This window comes from Malania oleifera, chromosome 3 (genome assembly GCF_029873635.1).
Source record: "Malania oleifera isolate guangnan ecotype guangnan chromosome 3, ASM2987363v1, whole genome shotgun sequence".
In the NCBI taxonomy this organism is placed as follows: Eukaryota; Viridiplantae; Streptophyta; class Magnoliopsida; order Santalales; family Ximeniaceae; genus Malania; species Malania oleifera.
In genome coordinates, this window is record NC_080419.1 from 39,092,158 (window position 1) to 39,118,797 (window position 26,640).

At 38.0% G+C, this 26,640-nt stretch overlaps 1 protein-coding gene and 1 non-coding gene across 2 annotated transcripts in view; one reads left to right on the forward strand and one right to left on the reverse strand.

The window, feature by feature from the left end:
* The window catches only part of LOC131151793 (glutamyl-tRNA(Gln) amidotransferase subunit B, chloroplastic/mitochondrial), a 30,178-nt gene extending 23,319 nt beyond the window's left edge, over positions 1-6,859 (reverse strand). The window contains exons 1-4 of the mRNA XM_058103210.1: positions 6,546-6,859; positions 4,818-4,903; positions 2,224-2,899; positions 1,681-1,889 (exon numbers count right to left, since the gene is read on the reverse strand). Of these exons, the coding sequence (XP_057959193.1) occupies positions 1,681-1,889; positions 2,224-2,848 (834 nt within the window). The 5' untranslated portion in view covers positions 2,849-2,899; positions 4,818-4,903; positions 6,546-6,859. The remainder of the gene's footprint in view (positions 1-1,680; positions 1,890-2,223; positions 2,900-4,817; positions 4,904-6,545) is intronic.
* Positions 6,860-7,323: 464 nt separating this feature from the next.
* TRNAS-UGA (transfer RNA serine (anticodon UGA)) lies at positions 7,324-7,405 on the forward strand. The gene has a single exon. It is a non-coding gene; the product is annotated as a tRNA-Ser (tRNA).
* Positions 7,406-26,640: the final 19,235 nt, after the last annotated feature.

The following is a 26,640-nucleotide window of genomic DNA, read 5'->3' on the forward strand; positions in this document are numbered from 1 at the left end:
AGACATGATCATTGTGTTTATTTTCGCAAACTACAAAATGAATCTTTTATATATTTACTCTTGTATGCTGACGATATGTTGATAGCTTCAGATAACAGGGAAGAAATCAACAAGTTGAAAAGTCAGTTAAATCAAGAGTTTGAGATGAAAGATCTTGGTGAAACAAAGAAGATACTCAGGATAGAGATTCGCAGAGACAGAATGAGAGGAAGAGTTAATTTGTCTCAGAAACAGTATTTGAAGAAGGTAGTACAGAGTTTTGGCATGTCTAAGCAGTTAAAACTAGTAAGCACTCCTCTTACTCCTCATTTCAAACTTCGTGCAGTTTTATCTCCTAAATCAGATGAGGAACATAAGTATATGTCATAGGTTCCTTATGCAAGTGCTGTTGGTAGTCTGATGTATGCAATGATTTGTACTAGCCTTGATATTTCACAAGTTAGTATTTTCACAAGTTGTTAATATGGTGAACAGGTAGATACATGATCCGAGTAAAGGACATTGGCAAGTTGTGAAATGGATTTTGAGATAATATTATGAATACGATTGATGTTGGTATAGTATTTGAGAAAAATAATACTATTAATCAACAAGTTGTTGGATATGTGGATTCTGATTTTACAGGAGATCTGGATAAACGTCGATCAACTACTGGATATGTTTTTACATTTGCTAATGGTCCAGCGAGTTGGAGGTCTACCTTACAGTCTACCATTACCTTGTCTACAAGAGAAGCAGAGTACATGGCAACTTCAGAGGTTGTTAAGGAAGTTATTTGGTTGCAGGGTTTACTTGAAAATTTGGGAATTGTTCAGAAGCACATTGTTGTGTTCTATGATAGTCAAAGTGCTATTCATTTAGCAAAAAACCAAGTCTACCATGCACAAACGAAGCACACCAACATTAGGTTTCATTTTATGCGGGATATTATTGATGGAGGGCAAATACTACTTAAGAAGATTGCTACAACTGAAAATCCCGCAAATATGTTGACCAAGATTGTGACAACAATCAAATTCAAACATTGTTTGGACTTGATCAATATCTTACAAGTCCGAATATTTTTTGGAAGGCGTCGATGATGTGGAACTCCAGAAAATGTTGGTGACTGAAAATTTTGTTAAATTTATCGTCAAGGTGGAGATTTGTTGTTTTTTGTCCCACATTAGTAGAATATTTCAACATTGGTGGAAAAAGTTGCTTTGAATTTTTTCTTTGTTTGTCCCACATTGGTGAGAAGTGTTTTTTGGACTTGAAGTTGAAGTTATATACAGAGCTCAACTCTCAATTTGTAAAACACACCTCAAAGTTGTACTTTGTCAAAAAGTAGTGGATTAATCATCGGCGCCGAGGACGTAGGTAATTCTATACCGAACCTTGTTAATTTCTTGTCTTGTTCTTTTTACTATTTTTATTATTAATTTCTGCATTACTTTCGTTTTTTATATATTCAATAGCATTAGTTGTAGTATTGGTGTTTGGCACAAGTGGGGTGTCCGGCACAACAAGCACATTCCAAACAAATTAACTGAACAAATTAAAAACAAGAGGAAGGCCGCAAAAATACTTTGTAAGAAAAATTTTGAAGAAACAATTATATTGCAATATGAAACTACTATCTCTCCATGCTAATATGTCTACATCATATCTTAGTGAAGCATAAAATCGAACTACATTTACCTTTGTCCCATACTCTGACTGTCCAAGCGGTCGAACTGAGACATTCACATCACAACGAAGTGAACCTTCTTGCATATTGCCATTACTCACTCCCAAATATCGAACCAATCTCTGCAACTCTGCAGCATACTCTGCAGCTTCAATACCAGTTCGCATATCAGGTTCTGAAACAATCTCAAGCAAAGGTACCCCTGCTCTATTCAAATCAACCTGCACAAAAAAAAGCATGAAAAAGTCAACAAGCATACAGCATACAAAATATTATTAACTAAGACCAGCCATAAGCCCTAGAGTGGTAGAAAGCCTAATCAACCACCAGAAAAATAAGCAACAACAAAAAGAGTGCTTGATAAACTTGAAACTCTATTATGCAACCATAACACTAATAGCTACAACCAAAATAATAATAGTCAAGGAAATTTCAAAAACCCATAAATATAAGCAATTAGCATCTAATCTTCCAGGAAAAAAAAGGTATACATTGAATCCATAAAGGAAACTGGTCAAAGCAGAGTAGCAAATTAGCAAAGGTGAAAGTAATTTCCTGGGAGTGACTCTCATTTCCTGAATGAAGTAGCTTTCCAGCATCCTCCTCCATATGAACTCTGGTTATTCCAAACCTTCTATGCCCACCACCAAACTCAACTGGCAAATCCAAATCAATAAAACCACTAGTTGCAACTGGGAGATCAAACTGAGAAATTTGATAACCCTTTGGAAGGTCTGGATAGAAGTACTGCTTCCTATCAAACTTTGAGTTGAGAGACAAATGACAATTGAGAGCAAGACCGACTTTCACTGCATACTCAATGACCTTTGAATTCAAAACTGGCAATGCGCCAGGCAGACCCATGCAAATGGGACAAACAGTGGTGTTTGGTGGAGACCCATAATTGTACGGGCAGCTACAAAAAGCCTTGGTGAGAGTGGAGAGCTGAACATGTGTTTCTATACCAATAACTGCTTCATAATCTTGTGAGAATCTATCAAGGGTTTTGCTCTGAGACTGTTGCGTGACTTTAGTCTCTGGCGGTGGCTTGCCATGGGTTTTAGCATGAGTTTGTGTACTTTTCATCGTACAATAAAAAAAACCAGTTCTCCTTAGCGATGCTGATGGAAAGAATAAGAGGCCATAAGTTTGAATCCCTCTGAAGAATGTAGAAGCCATCAAAGTCGCTTTTTAACCAAGTTTGGGCATCAAACAAAGTGATGACTGCTTCTGCAAAACATCAAACAGGACATCAGCAAGGATTAACCACCAGACAAAAACTACCATCTAAATGAGAAATAACATTATTAAATGCCATTAGCCAATCCCTGTGCTCTAAACTTGAAAATCAACGAGAATTACAAAAACAACGAAATAGGAAACAAGCTCAAAATTTTCCCGAGATTGATGTTGTCAACAAGAAACTTCAAAAATTTTGAATTTGGAGGTTACAAGGAAATATTTTGGAAATGAAACACTGAAAGCCAAGTAAAATACAAATACGGGTTAGTGGAAGGTGAGAGGGAGGATAGAGTAAGAATAAGCTACAAGTTATCCATTGGGCTCGCACATGGTGCCTTGCTGGTATGACATCGTTTAAAATTTAAATTTATATATAAACAAGTTTAGGTAACGAGCGAATTCAATAAACACATCGTTGAATTTATAAACGAGCGTTAAGCTAGCGCGTTTGGAGAACTGAATATGATGTCATTCGAGCTTGCCTAGTCTACTTGACAAACTTCAATTTTAACTGGAGGTTGGCTTGTATATTTTGATGAACGGAGTTTGAACGAGCCATTTTCAAATCAACAGAATTTCTCGCGAAGGCTTGACTCGTTTGCCGCCAACCATAACCCCAAAAGGGCTCCCAGCAGTTGCCGGCAATGGCGGGTCCCAATTTGCTTTGGCCCGTACCAATCATCATCTTCCTCACTCTTCTTCCTCTTCTTCTATTTTTACTTTGCAGCTTGCGGTCCAAAAGAGCCATTAACATCAGCTGTCAAAACAGACCCATACGGCCCATACGCCCAGAACACCTACGTCTTAGGCCATGCACCTAGATTGAGCGACCTCACCGAAGGGATTTGTTGTGTGTATAACTAGCTGATTGCTAATTCCAATTTTCAGATCTCAATTAATTATAAGCAAGCCACAATAATAATCTGAATTTGTACAAGCATCAACCACAATTACACCTAAACTTAAACCTATTTATTTTGACGTGTGTGTGTGCGCTAAGCCTGATCAAGAAAAATATATGTTCACCAATCCAATATTCAGCAAAACATAAACATGCGACAATCACAACCACAATCACAAGAACACATTTACGTGGTTCGGCCCAAAACTTGGCTTACATCCACTGCAGAAACTCACCTCCAGAGATACTATATTAAATCGGCGGAAATATATACACATACACAGATTTACTCTTTCTTGTCTTACCAATCTCCTCTGGAAATCAGCCCAAGAATAATCCAAGAAACCACCCTTTTTGCACCTGCGAAGAACCCTAGGTTTCTCCCTATATTCCTCCCTGATTTCCCTACAAGAAATCCCTCCCAAGAAACTAAATCTGTGTCTTTACCTTCACTTACCCTTGCGTGCACATCTGCTGGAGATACCCACGCTACACCCACCTCCTGCCGTCTCCCTCTCCCGCGCGCTGCGGCTGAAGAACCTCTCTCGGCGGTGATGGCCTCCTCGGGTCGCAGGTGCTCTCTCACGCGGTTACAAGTGAAGACGTCTCTCCTGCGCTCGGGGTGAAGAAGAAGACTCACTGCGGCTCTACAAGAGTCTCTCGCGGCTGGAGCCAAGAAAACCCTCGCGGCTCTTTTTCTAAAGCCCCCTGCGCTGCTGTTTTTTCTTGACGCTGCGAAGACGCCCAAAAGATGAAGAACCCCCCTAGGTTGCTGTCTGTTCTAAAGCCTTCCAAGAAAATCTCAGCCCAGTTGTTTTTGTTTAACGATTAGAAATAGGAGTAAATTACAACAAAGCCCTCCCCCATAACTGAAACAAAAAACAGCCGCTGGATCTCTCTAGGAATGGACGGTCTGGATTTCCTTTAGGCAAGCTTGACACTCCAACAGGATTAGATACAACTTACGAGAGAGTGAGAGAGTGAGAGAGAGAGAGAGAAACGTACCTGCTGATTGCCGCTGGACTTGGAAAATTGCTCCTCTTCGTCTGCAGCTGAGAGAAGCTTATGAGTTGGTTGGGACTCCAGTAGACCTGGCAAAGCGGATCGGGTTAGTTTATCCGTGGCGGATAAGGCGGATTATCAGGTAAAAAATTCATAATCCATATTCGACTCGTTTAAGTGGCAGATTAAGCAGTTTCGGGTCGGATAATTCATGACGAATGGGCGGATAATCCGTCATTCTCAAATATAATTTTATTAATAATTTATTTTTTGTCATAATAATTTAAGTTGTATACGGAAACTTGCGATTAGTTTGTGTATTAATTTTTTTAGTAACTATCAATCATTCAATCATTTATACTAATTAACAACTCCTGATTCAAGCAAGTAAAACTATAAACAATAAAACATAATTAATTAGTCCCAATCCAACTCAAAATAGAAACTCAAACATAAACATAATAAATTAGTCCCAAGAAATTTCTAAAAATTTCACAATCAAAAGGCACAACAATGCCAATTCTAAAGAATAATTTGTCACTTATGCCTTTTAACAAGCTTCATTCAAGAAAACATGATGTTCCAATAGGTGAATTCTTCAAAATAAGATCTTTAGTTCCATTTAAAAATTTTGTACTCAAAAGGCACATTGCCTTTATGCCCATGGAAATGCCTAAATGATGACATTTCAAATTGAGGATTCTTCAAAATAAGACCTTTGGCTCCATTTAACAGAGCAGAGAAAGCCAAAAAAAAAAATTGCAATAGTATTACTAGCTTAAATTTTTAAAGAGAAAATGGATTTATATTTAGAATATAGAATAATATTAGTAATAAATTGTCTCTGTTTTCCAGTTGACCAGGAGGTTAGATGACAAAAAAAATTAGAGACTAATCACCACTTGGACATTTTAACAAACATGTAACGAAACATGATATTGTAAAAAGTGAAATTTTCTAAGAGAAGAAAAGAAATAGAAAATGCTCATACAAGAAGACCGCCCAAACTAGGTTTGAGCCAATCGATCGTGGTGACTCTCAGCAACACCAGCAATGCCAAAACACCTTTATTGAGCATCCAGTCCCAAATCAAGTCTATAGAAGACCCATGGTCTCAAAAAATCTGGGCACCAAATAACCAAAATAACAATGAAAGTAGAATTCCACACCTTCCAAAATCTCTAAATTCAACCACCAAGAAATCCTCCAAAGAATAAGGGCACCCATAACACTTCCTAACAGGCCAAAAATCTTGTTCCAAAGACACCAAGCCACAGGACTGAGAATAAATGAGCACAGTCCTTATTTCCATAGCTACACATGACACAAACATCTGAACATAAAGCCTAATAAGGTCTCTCAACCTGCAAGGCTACAACAAATCATTGGTGTTAACCCTAAATGGTGATCTACACAACACCTTTACTTTGAAGGAACTTTAGCTCTCCACAATTTATTGGCAAGATGAAAAAAATGATAAGATGTGTTCAGGTGAGTACAGAATCATTTACAAGAGAAAACACCATAATTATCCAAACACCAATCCTAAAATCCCCACAATGGTAATAACAAGAAGAATCCAAGAACCACGTGAGAGAGTTCCTCAAGCTCCCCATCATTAAGGTTAAAACAAAAAGAGAAAATCCCAAACAATACTGCTAAACATATTAAAAAACTGATGAACATGGAAAGTAAAAAGCAGATTTGTAGAAGAAGAAGAAGAATACTTACAAATTCGAACTTCGACGCAAATGAACTCACGAACTCACAAACGCTCAAAGACGAGCTTGCGAGGAGCTCCTTCTGGTTTGAAAATGTCCACGATGAACTCGCGAAGTTCCTGACGAAGTGACGAACTCGCGAAGGGCTCCTGCTGGTTCGCAGTGTAGAAGACCAACTCACGAAGGCCAGAGGGCTTCGAAGGGTCGAAGAAGAAGGCCACAATGAAGTGTTGGCTCTCTGAGCAGAGACGTTGGCTCTCTGAGCAGAGACGTTCGCCACGCACAAATGAAGAATCGAATAGGGCAGCAGGCAGCTAGGGCTCGAATTGAATTGGGCTGCGGGCATTAGGTGATTAGGGATTTAGGGTTGGGCCGGTTGGCCTGGGATTGGAGTGGGAGGGGCCGAGTGGGCCGTGTGGGCCGTGCGGCCGTGGGCACTTGGGGCTGTGGGCTCATAGGCTGGCTGGGTTTGGAGTCTTTGGACTTTGGCTGTAGCCTATTGGGCTTTCCTAGGTTACTAATGTAAGCGAGTTGACGGATATCTGTCGGATAAACCCGACCCGACCCGCTAAGAGGACAGATATGAAAATGAAAAATAATATTCGACTCGTTTGGCAAACGGATAATTATAAATTGGGTAAAACGGGTCGGATGCGGTTCAGATTAACGGATTTTTATCCATTTTGTCAGGTCTAAACTCCAGCCCTCCAGCGTTGATGAGGAGGATGGGGAAGGAATGGAGCAATATGTATTTAATTATTTATTTTTCTCAGCTAACATAACATCAAGTGGGCGTGCAGGAGTGGTTATCGGGCATGACTTGAAATCGTGTGGGCTCTGCCCGCGCAGGTTCGAATCCTGCCACCCACGTATTTTACATACGATAGTACTGTTTTTCTTACAATTAGTAAACTTTTAGTTATTTTGAAAAATTTTACAACATTCATATGAGACATAAAACAGGGTAAACATTTTGATATCATTTATTTGTAAAAATTGTTTTATTTTTAATTTTTCTTAAACAATTACAAAAATATCACATTAATTTTTAATTTTCTGAAATTATACAGACAATCTAAATTCATCTTTATTTTTTTATATTTTAAATTTCTTATTTTATGCACGAAACATTGAAGTCAGATTGTGAATTCTTCTTTTTTTAAAAGAAATTTCTTTCAAATCAATACAAATCCAAGTCAACATTTTAAATTTCTTGCTCATATGTAAAATAAAAAAATTATAAATTTAAAAAAAAAATTAAGTCACAAAACTATTGATATCAAATGTTGAATTGCTACTCCTCTCTCTCTCTCTCTCTCTCTCTCTCTCTCTCTCTCTCTCTCTCTCTCTCTCTCTCTCTCTCTCTCTCTCTCTCTCTCTCTCTCTCTCTCTCTCTACTCAATGCAACTGTTTTAGGTTGAACAATAGCAAGGCAGCTAAAAAAATCGAATGGTACTCTACAAAATTCTTAGAAACAGATAATTGTTCTATCATCAATTATGGGCTCAAATATAATAGAAATTCTAGGGAATTCTTGCTATTACTATATTTTCTAATTTTTTCTGAATTTAAACGTCTATTTGGGTCAAGGATTTTATGTGAAAAAAGAAAAAAAAAAAGGAAAATGAGGAGAAAACTCATTTTCCCTTATATTTTCCTTCTCTATTAAAAATTATCAAAAATAAAAGTTTATTTTAATATGACTAAAAATTTTAAAAAAACTAAATTTTAATGATGTGTAAAACTTTATAGATTTGGTATACTTTTTATTTTCTTTCTCACTTTCCTTGACAACCAAATATGAAAATGAGAATTTCTTGATATTTTCCTTTTCTTTATCTAATATTTTCTGAGTTTCAAATTGACCTAAATGAGAAGGAGAAAAAAATTCCTAAATATAATAGAATTTTAACAAAATAATCTATTAGTTACAAAAAAAAGTAAATTCAATAAAACTTCATTATTTATGTAGAAAATGATAGAAAGAAAAGAATGTTCTCCTAGTGGTTTAGTTGTGTGCCCCAAGAGCCAAGGACAATATTTTATAAGAAAGTATGTAATATTTTTTTTCTAAAAAAACATTAGCAAATACAAAGTTTTTCATATTACCTAAAATATAAATAGCATGTAATAATAAATTACATAAGTTAAAATAATTAAATACTAATAATGCATTATAATCGATATATTCTAAACAATCTAAACATCATATATTTATATATACTCTCACATGATCTGTTTTCTCAAGAATAAATTCGACCATTTGAAGAAAACTTATTGCTAAATTTGTGGGACTTTACTGTATATGTATCAATGAACATCATCATCATCATAAGTTAGAGATGGATAAATGTAGATGTCATTAATTTACAAAATTTGAATCCTTACATATGCAATAACTCATTTGTATAATTCCCCAGATGTTCCTCTAGGACAAACAATTTATTTTGAGACAATATGACACAAAATTTGATGCTCCCTAGAGTTGTAAGATAGGAAGAAATAGAATTGCTGAAGAATGAACCAAGTCAAGAGTAAATAGACCTCAAATTCAAACTTCAAATAGAAATTTTGAAGGATTTATTGTTACGCCCCGAACCCGCAGATGGGTCCCGAGTGTGAATCTAGTAACGTAACCTGTCTCTGTATCAATTTAAACATACATGATACAATACAATAAAATGGTCCGACCCTGTGAATGCCCTATACACAAACACATATACATCCACACTCATCAAATGCACAGCGAATTACGGTCTTTCTATACATGTGCAATACCATACCAGAGTCTATACAAAATTAGGATATACATTCCCATAATTACAAAACATACCCCGGGTGTCTACAAAAACCATAACGACAACCCGATTAAAAAATTCGTACCTAAATAGGCACAAACACCAGCTATCGACACTCTCGCTTTCAATTGCTAGGATGCTAGTTACGACTACCTGAAAGACCTAAAAATATTTGTACGTACATTCGGGGTGAGACACCTCTCAATAAGGAAGAAAACAGGTTATATCAATGTGTAGCATACCAGTGTTATTTTATGTAAAATATAATACCATACAATACGATACAGTTTAAAAACATCTCCATACAGTTTCAGTATTTTCACAAATCAATTCCAGTACATACGATACCCAAACATACGGTCAGTGTCGTCACACTAATACGCAACTACGCTATGAAACCCGAAGTTTCACAGCGATTACATTGCTAATACAATGTAACACACACTAATATGCAACAACTCCACGAAACCCGAAACTTCACAGCGATTACATTGCCAATACAGTGTAGCTCATACCCCTCGGTGATCAGTCGGGATACAGGTGATATTTCACACCCTCGGATATAGAGTCGGACACTCTCGCCCACGGTTTTGACACCGGTACATGGCGCGGCGTACGGTAATTAGCCGCCACATAACTGTTTCAGCGTATGGTAATTAGCCGCCACTAACCGATTTCACAAAACCTAGAATCATTTTGAAACTTATGTTTCTGTACTCATCAGTGTAAGGTAATTAGCCGCCACATAACTGTTTTACAAAATACCTGGAACAATTACATACAATTATACATTCCGCACTTATTTGGTTTACGTCAAATCATATCATTTTCAAATTCAAGTATACAGTTTTATACAAATATGGATAACAGTCATCTCAATAATACAATTTCAACAAAACAAACTGTTTTCCAAACAAAGTAGAGATGATACCCGAAATCCCCAAATTTTTCATAAAACTGAAACCCAAAAATCTCATATTTTACCCGATAGATTTCCCCAAATAAGTTACCAAAACATACATATGATCGTAGCCTATAAGCTTACCGATCCCAATTTCAAAAAGTAACTGATATAAACTAAATCCCCTTACCTTAAGCCGAATTCCAACTACGAACTCTACGGTTCCCGAAACTATGAACCGAGACTCCAAAACCTACAAATCACAGTACAATACATGCTTACAACTCATACTACTACACATATTTCGAATCAAAAAGAAAAACCAAGTCTTACCTCTATTTTGGCCTGAAACCCGAAACTACCCGAAATGAGATTCAGATCTGCTAAAAACGTAGAGAATTCTTCCCTGATCGTCACAGTAACATCTGATTTATGAATCAGGCGACGAACGATGAAGAAATCAAGAAAGAGAGAGAGAGCTTCGAGTTCTAGAGAGAGAGAGAGAGAGAGAGAGAGAAAGAGATTTTTAAGCTAACTTAGCTTGGAAGCAACTCATTTGGATATTTATAGCCCCTTTGACTCAGGTGGATTCATTGACGAGATGACGTCTTCGTTGACGAGTTCATCGGGCTTCTCGTCAACGAGACGGCGGTTTCGTCGATGAGCCAGATATTTCCAATTTTTTTCGAACCCCTCGACATGAATTTTGTTGACGAGGAGCCACTAGTCTTCATCGGCGAATGATGGTCTCGTCGACGAAGTCTGCACAATTACCTTTTTACCCTACTCTTTCATAATTTAATCCATTTATCACGACTCGGGTTCTTACATTTATAACTTATAACATTGGAGATCTAGGAATTAATATTCCAAAGAAACAATATAATTTTTGACAGGACTCTATAGAGTCTAGAAGACTTCCAAAGTACCAAACTAAGTTTCTCGCGGCAAAGATCCTTTACTCAATCTAGGCAAAACGTCGCTGAATTTGAAGAATCAAGACCATCTTCTTTAAAAATTAATATCCCTAAAAAACTCAAAGGAATAAAAATGGAAGAACAAATTGTTCAATCGATATATGACCAACCAAAACAAATTTTTTTTCCAACACAATCGCAAAGCCTATAAAATCAATTTTATTAAAAAAAAAAACTTTTCAAATAAACAAGAAAAAAATAAATAAAACTTTTTTATCTAAAGAAAATAAAATTTTAAGAAACCAATTTTTTGAAAGACTTATAGAAAAGAAAATTGAAGAATATAAACAAAGATGGTGTGTTGAAATGGAAAAATAAGAGAACAATATTTATTGTTTTGATTGGTTTTACAATAGAAAGAAAAATTGTGATGCAATTAATAAAGTTGGCAAAAAGTGTACAAAACAAAAACAAATGTTGTGGCAAGTACTCATCCTCCAAAAGAAAAAAGTTGGCAATAACCCATTTGTATAATTTCCCAAATGTTCCTCTAGGACAAACAATTTATTTTGAGACAATACGATTCATAAATTTGATGGTCCCTAGAGTCGTAAGATATGAAGAAATAGAATTGCTGAAAAATGAACCACCAAGTCAAGATTAAATAGACCTCAAATTCAAACTTCAAATAGAAAGTTTGAAGGATTTATAACTTATAACATTGGAGATTTAGGAATTAATATTCCAAAGAAACAATATAATTTTTGACACGACTCTCTAGAGTCTAGAAGACTTCAAAAGTACCAAACTAAGTTTCTCGCGGCAAAGATTCTTTAGTCAATCTAGGCAAAACATCGCTGAATTTGAAGAATCAAGACCATTTTCTTTAAAAATTAATATCCCTAAAAAACTCAAAGGAATAAAAATAGAAGAACAAATTGTTCAATCGATATATGACGAACCAAAACAAAATTTTTTTCCAACACAATCACAAAGTCCATGAAATCCATGTTATTGAAAAAAAAAACCTTTTCAAATAGACAAGAAAAAAATAAATAAACATTTTTTTTACAAAGAAAATAAAAATTTAAGAAACCAATTTTTTGAAAGATATATAGAAAAGAAAATTGAAGAACATAAACAAAGATAGTGTGCTGAAATGGAAAAATAAGGGAACAATATTTATTTTTTTGATTGGTTTTACAATAGAAAGAAAAATTGTGATGCAATTAATAAAGTTGGCAAAAAGTGTACAAAACGAAAACAAATGTTGTGGCAAGTACTCATCCTCCAAAAGAAAAAGTTTATATCCAACAAATGAAAAATAAATAAATAAATTGAAGTCTCACCATTTGCAAAGACATATATTGAAAAACCCCTAAAATCAACAACACAAAATCAAGTTGAAACTTTAGTAAAACAAAACAATTATGCAAATAAATATTTGACTACTTTAGGAGTTCAATTGCATCGAATTGAAAGAGGTGCTCCAAGACTAGTTATCAATTGTAAACACTTAAACAAAGTCTTAAAATGGATAAGATATCCAATTCCAAACAAATAGATCTTGTCAAAAGAGTTTATGATGCAAATATATTTTCAAATTTTGATATGAAATCTAGATTTTGGCAAATTCAAATTGTTGAGAAAGATAGAGACAAAACAGCTTTTACAATACCATTTAGGCAATATGAATGGAATGTCATGTCATTTGATTTAAAGAATGCTCCAAGTGAATTTCCAAGTATCATGAATGATATTTTTAATCCCTACTCACAATCTATCATTGTCTATGTAGGTGTGTTAATATTTTCTGAAAATATTCATTAACATTTTTAAACATATTGAAACCTTTATTAGTATTACTAAAATCAATGGTTTAGTTGTCTTGGCAAAAGAGACTATCTTATTCCAAACAAAAATCAGATTTCTTGGACACAATATTGAAAATGAGACAATCATTCCAATCAATATGAGTATTGACTTTGTAGATAAATTTCCAGATGAAATTAAAGATTGATGCAATTGATGTAATCCCAAGAGGGGGGTGAATTGAGTATTTAAAAATATTTGGCTAATTTAAGCTTTGTGTCGAATCACCACAAAACATATCTCATTCAAAGAATAAGCGTAGATGTAAAATGATTTACCAATTAATGCAAACATATACGAGTGCAACATATCTCATTTAAATTAAATGTGTGCATGCAAATAAGTTTAACAGTAAATAACACAAGCATACACAAATGGAATTTAAAGTGCAAAAATTTGAATGAGAGAGAGAGAGAGAGAGAGAGAGAGAGAGAGAGAGAGACGATTTGTTATCGAGGTTCGACCAAACCAACCTATTTCCTCCCCCTTAGGCATACCTCATAAGGATTCCACTATCCTTGCCCATTTAAGCGGGTGGAGCAGAAGTTGTTTACAACCTCTCCTTGAGAGGTGAGGAATACCCCAACTACATTTACCGGGCGGAGCCAAAACCCAGCCACACTTTATGGGCAGTGCCAAAACCCAACTTAATTACTAGGCTGAGTTCAACTGGTCTCCCTTATGGGGCGGAGACTCCCCAGTTCAATATACCATGACGAACCAAATTGGTCTCCCTTATGGGGCAGAGACTGTCAAACGTAACTTTCATTCATACCATTTCCATAAAATTGAGTACAAGATATAGAGATAAGAGAAACTATTTTAGGAAGCTATTCTATGTCTATACAATATTTACGGCTATAATCATGTTTGACCTTTGAATGAAGGAATTCCTAAATCTAAGATTTCCATAGTTGCCTAATTGCGGGACTCACACCAACACTCCCCCTCAAGTTGGTGTGTAGATATCTCTAACACCTAACTTGTCCAGTGAGTCATTGAAGTTTCTGCTGGAAACTGCCTTGGTAAGAATGTCAGCTAATTGATCTTCAGATTTAACAAAAGGGAACTCAATGATCTTCTCTTCCAGGTTTTGTTTGATGAAATGTTGGTCTATCTCCACATGCTTGGTGCCGTCATGTTGAACTAGGTTGTGAGATATGTCGATGACAGCTTTGTTATCACAGAATAAATTCATTGCAGAGCCAGGAGGAAAACCGACATCTATTAGCAAACTTCTAAGCCAAAGAAGCTCATATAATCATTTCGCCATGCCTCGGAACTCAGCTTCGGCACTGGATAATGCTACCACCTTCTGCTTTTTGACTCCTCCATGTAACTAAGTTTCCTCCAATAAATGTAAAGTAGCTTGAAGTAGACTTTCTATCCAAGATATTCCCAGCCCAATCTGCATTTGTGTACCCTTCAATCTTCAGATGAGCATTCTTGGAGAAAATTAGTCCTCTTCCTGGTGATGACTTTAGATAGCGGAGAATTCGAATTACGGAACCCATATGGTCTTCACTCAGATTATGCATAAATTGGCTTACCACACTTACGACATAAGACGAGTGTGAGATAAGTAAATGAGCTTCCCCACTTGTCTTTGATACCTCACCTTATCGGCTGGCACCTGGTTCGAATATTCTCCAAGCCTATGGTTCTGCACAATCTGTGTATCCACAGGTTTACACTCTAGTAATCCCACTTCCATTAATAAGTCTAGTACGTATTTCCGCTGAGAGAGGAATATGCCTTTTCTTGACCTCGTCACCTCTATTCCTAAAAAATACTTAAGCCCTCCCAAGTTTTTCATTTCAAATTTAGTAGAAAATTGTTCTTGTAGCCTTAAGATCTCATCAGCGTCATCCCCCGTAATTATCATATCATCTACATAGACTATTAATGTTGTCACATTGCTTTGTCGGTGTTTCAGCAAGAGAGTATGGTCAAAGTTACTTTGGCGATAGCCATACTTCCTCATAGCTGAACTAAGTCGGCCAAACCATGCTCGCAATGACTATTTTAGTCCATACAATGCCCTCTCCAGTTTACAAACAATTTTGTTCTCAGCCGATCCTGTATATCCTGACGGGATATCCCTGTATACCTCCTCATCAAGGTTGCCATGAAAGAAAGCATTCTTCACGTCGAGTTGATCTAGTGGTACCTCATGCGGTTCAAACTCTCTATTTCCAGTGCCATGCTCACCTACGGAGGCCATCAACCAATTTGTCTCTTCTACTTGAGTCTCCCCCTGAAGGGAAGAATTGGGTACCGGTGAAGGATAGAAATTCTCAAACTCAAGAAATGTAACGTCCATGGTGATATAGTTTCGGTTGGTAGTGGGGTCATAGCAACTAATGCCTTTTTTATGTAAACCATATCCCAAAAATAAGCACCGAATGACACATAGGTCTAGTTTGGTACGTTGATTCTTGTGGAGGTGGACAAAAGCAACACACCCGAAAATTCTAGGAGGAAGCATCAATATTGGGGGAAGGGATATATGAGTAGAGAGGATTTGTAAGGGGGTTTTAAAGTGTAAAATTTTAGATGGCATACGGTTTGTAACGACTAGAATAATAATGGTATTTAAATAATAAAGAGGGAGGGAAATGGAATAAGTAACAGAAGGAGGTAGCCGAAGGTGTTCGTCGACGACATTACATTTTGGCGTTCGTCGATGACATTACATTTTGGAGGTGAAAATTCCAAGAAATTGTCCAAGCCCTATCGACGAAAACAGGGGTTTCGTCGACAAGGATGTAGGTTTGTCGACGAACTTTCTACAGGACACGTCGAAGAGGTGACATGGTTCATCGACGAATCCTGCAGTATAAATGTGACGACCTGCTTAATTTCCACCTTTTTTTATATATAATAAAATCAATGGCATAAATCTCAACAAATCATAATTCACCTGGACATATGGGTACTAGGGATACATCAGAACACATAATAGAAGCCTAAGCAGCAGGAAACATACAATCACATTATCACAAATACCAAAACATTCATTTCAATACCATAAATACTAGAGTTACTATAAGCACTGTATTACAATATATACATCCCAAAAACAAGATCAAGGGACATTTCCCACAAAAATCCAACTGTCCCTACTAACACTTACTCTTCAAAGAGGGCAGACAAACAGCACTAGATCAGCGGGGCTTTTCCCGCTCTCCTATCTGGGGCTCCTGAAAAGTTTATAAAATTTTGGGGTGAAACACCTCTCAGTAAGAGAAATAAACTAATACCAGTGTATGACAACATGAGTACTCTGTGTTATACATATACCATACAGAACATATTCAGTAACTGTTTAGTCAAATATGGGAAAACATACATATCATCAAAACATGGCAGAATATATTACATTTTCATAAACATATTTCATCTCATATAATATAATACAAAAACATTCCTAGTAGGTTAGCTGGCTATTGTCATGCATTACCCCCACATGACTAGGTTGCGTGGCCCAAAGGCGGGACCTGAGAATGGTTGGCCGACCACTGCCTAGTCAAAAGTACAGTCTGTAAGTCTGATGGGTCTGCCAGACCTGGTCCGTACGCCAGGGGCGCTCACACACTTCTTAAAAACCACATTGACCATCCAATCTCACCCCACTCCGTGCAGCGGCGTTAACACAGATATCATGATCATGATGACCATAGACACATAGCAACGGTACCGTGCAAGTGCTAGCCTAAACCAAGCCAACCAGGTTCTGATACCATATAACATATACTGAAACTGTGATACATGGATATTTCATATCATTAATTACCAAATCAATCATATCATTTTGCATATATATACGTATATCATAAAAAATCATCGGCACGTACGCCGGTATTTCACATTTTACCATACCTCGGCCTGTACGCCGGCAAATCATAGCATAGCACGTACGCTTGCAAATCATTTCCGTAGCTCAGCCCGTACGCCGGCAAACATATTCATAACTCAGCCCGTATGCTAGCAAATCATACATATAGCACGATTCGTACGCCGGTAAAACATATAAAAATCTCGGCCCGTACACCGGTTTTCCATTATAAAAATTCGTATCATAATCACATTTTCTAGAGAACAGTATTTCATAACATTTTATACTCAAGCCACACTAACTGATTTTTCATATCTTCGACATACAATCATTTTCAACAGTGTTTTCCCAAATATATAAATCATAAATAAATATATTTATTTTCTAAAATCGAATGCTATATATACATACATTTTCTCAAAAAGAACTAACTTAATTTATCCCCTTACCTAATTCTTGAAAAGCCCTTAAGAAAATCTGCCCCGCACCCGTAGGGTTCCCAACTCAACACCCTGGAAACAATATTTTCCGGAACTAAAGTTCAGTAATTTTAAGTGTATAACACTTTCTACAACTACCAAAAATCCAAATATTGAGTAGAAAGTCTTACCCTGGATTTGGAATGGTTTCCACTTTAGCCCCACCGACAATCCGCTTCAGCAGACTTGCATAAAACTTTCTCAGGGTGTCGTGGTGGCTTCAGATCGTCGAACCAGTGGAAATTTGGCCCGAAATTTAAGAAAGAAGGGGGAAGGATCAAAAGATGAGAGAGGGAGGGTTTCTGCGCTAATTTTCCATAAAAAATCAGAGTTTTTCACTATTTATAGGGCTGGATTCGTTGACGAGCCACGTCATCTCGTCGATGAGTCCTTCAATAATTTAGTCGACGAAACCCACTCCTCATCGACGAAATTCAGAACAACCCTATAACCCCTCTTGGCATTTCCTCGTCGACGAGACACGTCACCTCGTCAACGAGTCCTGTAGAAATTTCGTTGACGAGTCCCCAGTATTTGTCGGCGAAGGGCTGAAAAATTTCTTGGGTTTATCCTTCCCAAAATGCAACGTCGTTGACGAAGTCAACTGCCTCCTTCCGTTTCCGGTTCCATTTCCCTTTCTTTTATTATTTAAATACCATTATTCTTCGGGTCGTTACAATAAATAGTGCTTAAACTCAGTTTTTATGCAGATTTTCAGCGCAGACTCTCTCTCTCCTCTCTCCTACAGCCTATCCCTCTTCCCTTTTTGATTCTAGCCTCGTCGTTCACCGGATCGACGATCTAAGGCCACCACAATGCTCCTAAGGAAGTTCTTTCCAAGTCTGCAGGAGCGGATCGTCGGTGGGACGAGGTTGGAATTCATCCCAAATCTTGGGTAAGGTCTTTTATTCAGAATTTGGGTTTCCAGCAGTTGTAAGAAATGTAATAGACGTAGAAATAGTAATGTTTTGTTCTAAGATTTATGGTTTTCAGGATGTTGAGTGGAGAACCCTGCGGATGTAGGACCCGTTACAGTATGAGGATTTTAGCAAAAATCAGGTAAGGGAAATATGCTATGCTAGGTTACTTGAGTATGATTTCAGTATAAAATTATATATATTCTACCAGAGTATTATTCACAGCAGGGATTTATATAGTTTATAAAGTATGATTAATATCTTTTAAAATTACTGTGTGGCTTGAGAATATAGATATTGTACAGAAACATGCTTTCCAGTATTTTTCAGAGTTATGTTTTACAGAATATATAGACAGAGAAAATAGTTCATAGTAATTACAGATTACTATGATTATATAGTTGATACAGATACAGTTTATAGTACCATGACATACAGTTTTATAGATCATTTCAAAAATACAGTTGATATAAATACAGTTTACCACAACGTCATGGTTTATACAGTTATTACAGAATCATGGTAAAACAAATAGTTGTATATAAAGATATATTATATAGTATCAGACCCAGTTGGACCATTACAGATTACATAGCATGGTACCGTAGCTATATACAGTATATAGAATGTAACCACTTATTCAGATAATATGTGGTATAAAGGTCGATCGTATAAAGCCCACGAGTGGACAGGCTCCCCATCAGATATGGGTTGAGGAGAGCTGATCAGACCTATAAAGTATAGTGATTTATCCTAGACGGCCAGCTAGGATAGATCCCGCCTACGGGGCACAACCCTATCATGAGGGGTTAAATCATGATACACAGTTATCCACAGGGAAATTTTCAGTTATTACTATATTTATACAGATTTACACAAATAGAAAATATATATATATTAGAAGTATTTTGAGTAGAAACCTAAAGTACAGATATGATAAGCAACTAGGAAAAGATGATAGTTTATATTACTGATATTGTTTTTGCAGATTCTATGATACATGATTATATAGTAATAGATTTTCACAGTATTGTAACTCAATTGCCACACACTAGCAATAACATATTTTGTCTTACTGAGCGTTAGCTCATCCCATTATTTTAACATTTTTCAGGTGATCCAAGTAGGTGAGCATATCAGGCACGTAGATAGAGAAACCTCAGTATTGCCCTGATAATAGAGTGAGTATTTTTTGGGTGTATTTTTGTATAGCCCTAGCCCAGTTGAGGGTATTTTGGGGAACAACCATACATGTATACTTTAGGAACATTTTAGCACTCTGGTATTGTATATTATGGATAAGTTATATGAATTCAGTTTCTTGCTGCTTAGGTTGATAGTTTGGTATCAGAGCATTGTAAATTTTACAATATATATATAAATAAAACCAAGTTAAATAGCAGGTAGTTACAATGTGGTATCAGAGCCTAGGTTGCTAGCTTTTGTAGACTTTAGAGTGCAGTGGAAGCAATACCGGAGTATAGGAAAGAATTTGAGGTTTGTTCTATGATCTAGGTACAAGACTACCGTGGTGGTTTCTGTGTTTTTCCTAGGGTAACAACTTCAGGAAAACCATAGTAAACAATTGTCGGGTCGTGTGTCTAGGTGACAGAACTGGATATTGAGTTAAGATCAGGAAAGGTAGTTAATTTTCAATTGGTATTGGATAGGTCTGTGTAGGAGACCAGGTGCTTAAGTATGTTTCTTGTTTCAGGATGAACCCATGAAGCAGCAGCACGAATGTTGGGGAGGACAGGCCAGGACCTTCCAACATAGGTGGAGGAGATACAGATGTTGTGCTGCGCAGTGTCACTCAGCAAGTAATGGCTAAGATGGCCAGGAGCTTTGGGGAGCGTGGCTGTTTGATCGAGCAGTTGAGGCGGATGAAGCCCCTATCCTTTGCTGAAGGAGATGACCCGATTGTAGCTGAGAATTGGGTCTAGGATATTGAAGAGATGTTGGCAGTGCTTCCTTGTACGGATGAGCAGAAGGTTGTATTTGTAGCATTTAAGTTGATAGGGGAGGGAAAGCATTGGTGGAGATCAGAGCAATTGATAGAGGAGCAGAGGCCGGTTCCAGTGTTAGTGACATGAGACCGATTCAAGGAATTGTTCTTCAAGCAGTATTTCCCTACGGTCGTTCAGAGGTCGAAGGTGGCAGAGTTTATGCATCTGGTACAGGGGCAGATGACCGTATCTCAGTACGCGGCTCAATTTATTGAGTTGTCACGTTTTGCTCCACATCTAACACCTGATGAAGAGAAAAAGGCAAGGAAGTTTGAAGAAAGATTGAGGCAGAACTTATTTGAGCAGGGGATTGGCTTCAGAGCCCAGACATTTACGGAGATTGTAGACCGAGTTGCGATCATTGAGAGTGGTATACGGCAGAGTATAGTGGCTCAGAGTCAGAGGAAGAGGCTTGTGCCTCAGGGCTTTCAGGTTGGCTCTAGTAGGGCTCCATGGAGAGGAGGTCACGATAGGGGAGATCGAAGGCTGATGGCGGGACCTCAAGGGAATCAAGGTGCACCGATCGTCCCGGTATGTCAGATGTGCAGGAGATATTATCTAGCGGAGTGCCGGGTAGGGAGCGATGTATGCTATCGTTGTGGGAGACCCGGTCACATGGCACATCGCCCAGGACTACCAGACCAGGTCCCAGCTCCCAGGCCCTATCGGGGAGGATATTAGGCACCTCATGGAGGACAGCATAGGAATATGGCCCCAACGAGGGTTTATGCATTAACGCCGGGTAATTTAAAGGTTGTTACGGATGTGGTGACAGGTACATTTACTGTTTTATCACATTCCGTTATTGTTTTATTTGATTTAGGTGCCACTCATTCCTTCGTCTCTACATCCAATGTTAAATTATCTGGAAGTGAGACCCAGTCATTAGATATAGCGCTGTTAGTAGCTACACCATTAGGATCGATGATCAGATGTCAAAGGGTACTTAGGGGCTATCCGATAGAAATTCAGAGGAAAGTGTTGCCAACTGACTTGATTGTATTTAATATGTGTGGGTTTGATATAATACTGGGTATGGACTGGTTGGCTGCCAATCACGCCAGCATTGATTGTCATCGGAAAGAGGTAATTTTTAGACCCCCTGGTATGCAGGAATTTCAATTCGTTGGTTCACGGGTAGGTGCTCCAATGCAGCTGGTGTCAACCGTGCAGGCAAGCAGATTACTCCTGGACGGAGGTCAGGGGTTTATAGCGTTCGTGAAAGAAGTATTTGATAATGAATTGAAGATTGACAACACCCTAGTGGTACGAGAATTTCCAGATATTTTTCCAGAGGAGTTACCTGGGTTGCCTCCTATGCGCGAGGTGGATTTTCCTATAGATTTAACTCCAGGGACCGCGCCGATTTCTAAGGTTCCTTACCATATGGCTCCAGCTGAGTTGGGAGAATTGAAGAATTAGTTGCAAGACTTGCTGAATAGGGGATTTATACGACCCAGTGTATCGCCATGGGGAGCTCCAGTGTTGTTCGTAAAGAAGAAAGACGGGTCTATAAGGATCTGTATCTATTATAGAGAAATCAACAAGGTTACTATTAAGAATAAATATCTTCTACCCCGTATAGACGATCTGTTTGATCAGCTCCAAGGTACACGGGTATAATCCAAGATCGACCTCAGATCAAGTTATCATCATGTGAGGGTAAAAGCAGAGGATGTAGCAAAGACAGCTTTCAGGACCAGGTATGGGCACTACGAATTCCTCGTTATGTCGGTTGGTTTGACGAATGCTCCAGCTGTGTTTATGGATTTAATGAATAGATTTATTTACCAGTATCTGGACCAGTTTGTGGTGGTTTTTATTGATGATATACTGGTGTACTCGAGGAGTTTTGAGGATCATGAGATGCATTTGAGACGGGTACTGCAAACACTCAAGGAAGAGAAACTCTATGCCAAGTTTAGTAAGTGTGAGTTTTGGCTTGAGAAGGTTACATTTTTAGGCCACGTGATCTCAGGAGATGGTATATCAGTGGATCCCAGCAAGATCGATGTGATGGTGAGTTGGGCCAGGCTGAGGAATGTGCAGGAAGTTAGGAGTTTCTTAGGACTGGCAGGTTATTACCATCATTTTGTTGAGGGGTTTTCAACTTTATCAGGACCTCTCACGTGTTTGACCAGGAAGAATGCCAGGTTTGTGTGGGATGAAGAATGCTAGCAGAGCTTCCAGGAATTAAAGCAGCGACTCGTCACTGCACCAGTACTCCATCAGGAGGTGATGGTTATGTTATCTATAGTGACGCGTTTTTGAAAGGGCGTGGTTATGTACTAATGCAGCATGGTGGGGTGGTAGCGTATGCGTCCAAGCAGTTGAAAGAATATGAAAATAACTACCCTACTCATGATTTGGAATTGGTTGCAATTGTACATGCACTGAAGATTTGGAAGCATTACCTTTATGGTGAGAGGTGTGAGATATTCTCTGATCAGAAAAGCCTAAAGTATTTCTTCACACAAAAAGAGTTGAACATGCGGCAGAGGAGATGGTTGGAACTCATTAAGGATTACGACTGCACCATCAGTTACCACCCAGGTAAAGTAAATATGGTGGTTGATGCTTTGAGCCGTAAGTCAGAGGATACATCGCAGTTAGCAGTAGCAATTCAGCACCCGATTCAAATGGACTTGGAAAGACTCGGTGTGGAATTAGTGGAGAATGATCCTCAGGTGCTTATTGCCAGTTTAGTGATACAACCTGCACTGTATGAGAGAATTAAAGTTGCTCAGAGGGATGATCTGGAATTGAAAGAAGTGATAGCTAAAATTCAAGATGGTCAAGGAGAGGAATTCAACATTTTCGATAATGGAGCGGTCAAATTTCGCATCAGGTTGTGTGTGCTTGTGGATGTTAGCATCAGAAGAACGATTCTAGAAGAGGCACATAGATCTCTATACACTATTCATCCTGGTAGTACAAAAATGTATAGGGATCTACGGGAGTATTTCTGGTGGAGTGGTATAAAGAGGGAAATAACAGAATTTGTACAGCAGTGTTTGACATGCCAGCAGGTTAAGGCTGAGCACCATGGGTCAGCTGGTCAATTATAGCCACTTTTCATTCCTAAATGGAAGTGGGACCACGTATCCATGGATTTTGTTACTGGGCTACCGCCGGCACCGCATGGTCAGAATGCCATCTGGGTAATTGTTGATTGGTTGACGAAGATAGCGCACTTTTTGCCCATTAAGGTTAGCTACCCTATGAACAGATTAACAGAGATTTACATATAGGAGATTGTTCGACCCCATGGAGTGTCAGTATCCATAAAATTGGCCCGTGATTCACATTTCACATCGCGGTTTTGGAGGAGTTTATATGAGGCACTAGGGACTCAGCTAGCATTTAGCACCACTTTCCATCCTCAGACCGACGGTCAGACAGAGAAAACTATTTAGGTACTTGAGGATATGTTGCGAGCGTGTGTATTGGATTTTGGGGGTAGCTGGACTCTGTATGTGTCATTGGTGGAATTTGCTTGCAACAACAACTATCAAACTAGCATAGGCATGGCTCCTTATGAAGCACTTTATGGTAGGAAGTGTCGGTCCCCTTTATACTAGAGTGAGCTGGGTGAGAGGTGATTTTTGGTACTAGAGATAGTTTAGTAGGCGTACAATAAAGTTTGACTCGTTCGAGATCAAATCAGTGCAGCACAGAGTCGGCAGAAAAGCTACACAGATACTCGCCGTCAGGAACTGAAATTTGGACTAGGTGATCATGTATTTCTAAATATAGACAGCTGAAAGGATCATGAGGTTTGGGAAGAAGGGTAAGTTGAGCTCTAGGTTCATTGGCCCATTTGAGATACTCGAGAAGATTGGGTTAGTCACCTATCGACTGGCTTTACCGCCATCTCTATTTAGGGTTCACGACGTGTTTCATGTATCTATGTTAAGGAAATACGTCCCAGATCCTTCTCATATCATCAGCTATGCAGAATTGGAACTCAGGGGTGATCTAGCATATGAAGAAGCTCTAGTACAAATTTTAGATAGAAAAGAACAAGAATTGCTCAGCAAAAAGATACCATTAGTAAAAGTTCTATGAAGAAACCACACAATTGAGGAGGCTTCATGGGAGCTTGAAGATGAGATCAGACGGAAATATCCCCACTTGTTTGATGAATTAAAGTATTGATGTATATACTAGAATGATAATTTTATTTTGTTGAGTCCAGTGTAATTGTAACGTAGAGCATAGGTTAGGTAGTATTTTGGTTTTGGGGAATTTTCTTTTATACTTGTAATCTCTCAGAACTACCTATGTAACCACGGTATTCCTCTGCATAAGTGACGGCGGGTAATAAAATAAGTAGACCGTTTTGTTTTTAAGGGATGATGAGCTATATGAATAGTAAATTTCGAGGACGAAATTTTATGAGGAGGGGAGAATGTAATGACCTGAATAATAATGGTATTTAAATAATAAAGAGGGGGGGAAATAGAATCAATAACAAAAGGAGGTAGCCGACTTCATAGATGAACGCTTCGCGTTCGACGACGACATTGCATTTTAGAGGTGAAAATTTCAAGAAATTTCCTAGGCCTCATAGATGAGTGTTCTTCAGGATCTTGTCGACGACGTCCCGTCTCGTCGACGAGAAGATACCGAGAAAGGATTTTTGGGAAGTCTGAAATTTGTCGATGAGGATGCAGGTTCATTGACGAACTTTCTACAGGACTCGTTGACAAATCCCGCAGTACAAATAGTGCTTAAACTCAGTTTTTACGCAGAATTTCAGCGCAGACTCTCTCTCTTCTCTCTCTTACGGCCTCTCCATCTTCTCTCTTCGATTCTAAACTCGTCGTTCGTCGGATCGACTATCTAAGGCCACCACGACGCTCTTGGGGAAGTTCTCTCCAAGTCTATTGGAGCGGATCGTTGGTGGGACGAAGTTTGAATTCATCCCAAATCCAGGGTAAGGTATTTTATTCAGAATTTGGGTTTCCAACAGTTATAAGAAATGTAATAGACATAAAAATAGTAATATTTTGTTCTAGAATTTATGGTTTTCAGGGTGTTGAGTGGAGAACCCTACGGGTATAGGACTTGTTATAGTAGGAGGATTTTAGCAATAATCAGGTAAGGGAAGTATGCTATGCTAGGTTACTCGAGTATGATTTCAGTATAAAATTATATATATTCTACCAAAGTATTATTCACAACAGAGATTTATACAGTTTATCAAGTATCATTAATATATTTTAAAATTACTGTGTGGCTTGAGAATATAGATATTGTACAGAAACATGCTCTCCAGTATTTTTCAGAGTTATGTTTTACGGAATATATAGATAGAGGAAATATTTTATAATAATTACTGATTACCATGATTATATAGTTGATACAGATACAGTTTATAGTTCCATGACATACATCAGATCTATGGAGTATAGTGATTTATCCTGGACGGCCAGTTAGGATAGATCCCGCCTACGGGCCGCACAACCCTATCACGAGGGGTTAAATCATGATACACAGTTATCCACAGGGAAGTTTTCAGTTATTACTATATTTATACAGATTTAGAGAGACTGATTATATAGTAATAGATTTTCACAGTATTGTAACTCAATTGCCACACACTAGCAATAACATATTTCGTCTTACTGAGCGTTGGCTCATCCCATTACTTTAGCATTTTTCAGGTGATCTAGGTAGGCGAGCAGATCAGGCTAGCAGATAGAGGAGCCTCAGTATTGCCCTGATAATAGAGTGAGTATTTTTGGGGTGTATTTTTGTATAGCCCTAGCCCAATTGAGGGTATTTTGGGGAATAGCCGTACATGTATACTTTGTTACCATTTTAGTACTCTGGTATTGTATATTATGGATATGTTATATGAATTCAGCTTCTTGCTGCTTAGGTTGACAGTTTGGTATCAGAGCATTCTAAATTTTACAGTATATATATACAAAAAAAAACCAAGTTAAATAGCAGGTCGTTACACGGTTGATTAAGTACACTGCAGTAGCCACAGCATCCCCCCAATGGCAACTCGGCCCCATTGCTCCAAGGAGTAGGGCACGGGATGTTTCCAAAATGTTTTGATTTTTCCTCTCGGCGACACCATTTTCTTGTGGTGTTTGAGAGCATGAGGTCTCATAGAGGAGGCCATGTTTTTGGAAATAAGCTTGAAATCTTTGGTGATGAATTCGCCACCATTATTCAAATAAAGAATTTTTATCTTGGAAGAGAATTGAGTCTGAACCATGGCATGAAATGCTTGAAAAATGGTGAAAACTTCGTCTTTGGTTTTTAGCTGATAGAGCCATGTCTTTTGAGTACAATTGTCGACAAAAATTACAAACCACCATTTGGCTGAAGATTTTTTCTTAATCATATTGCTATTGCTG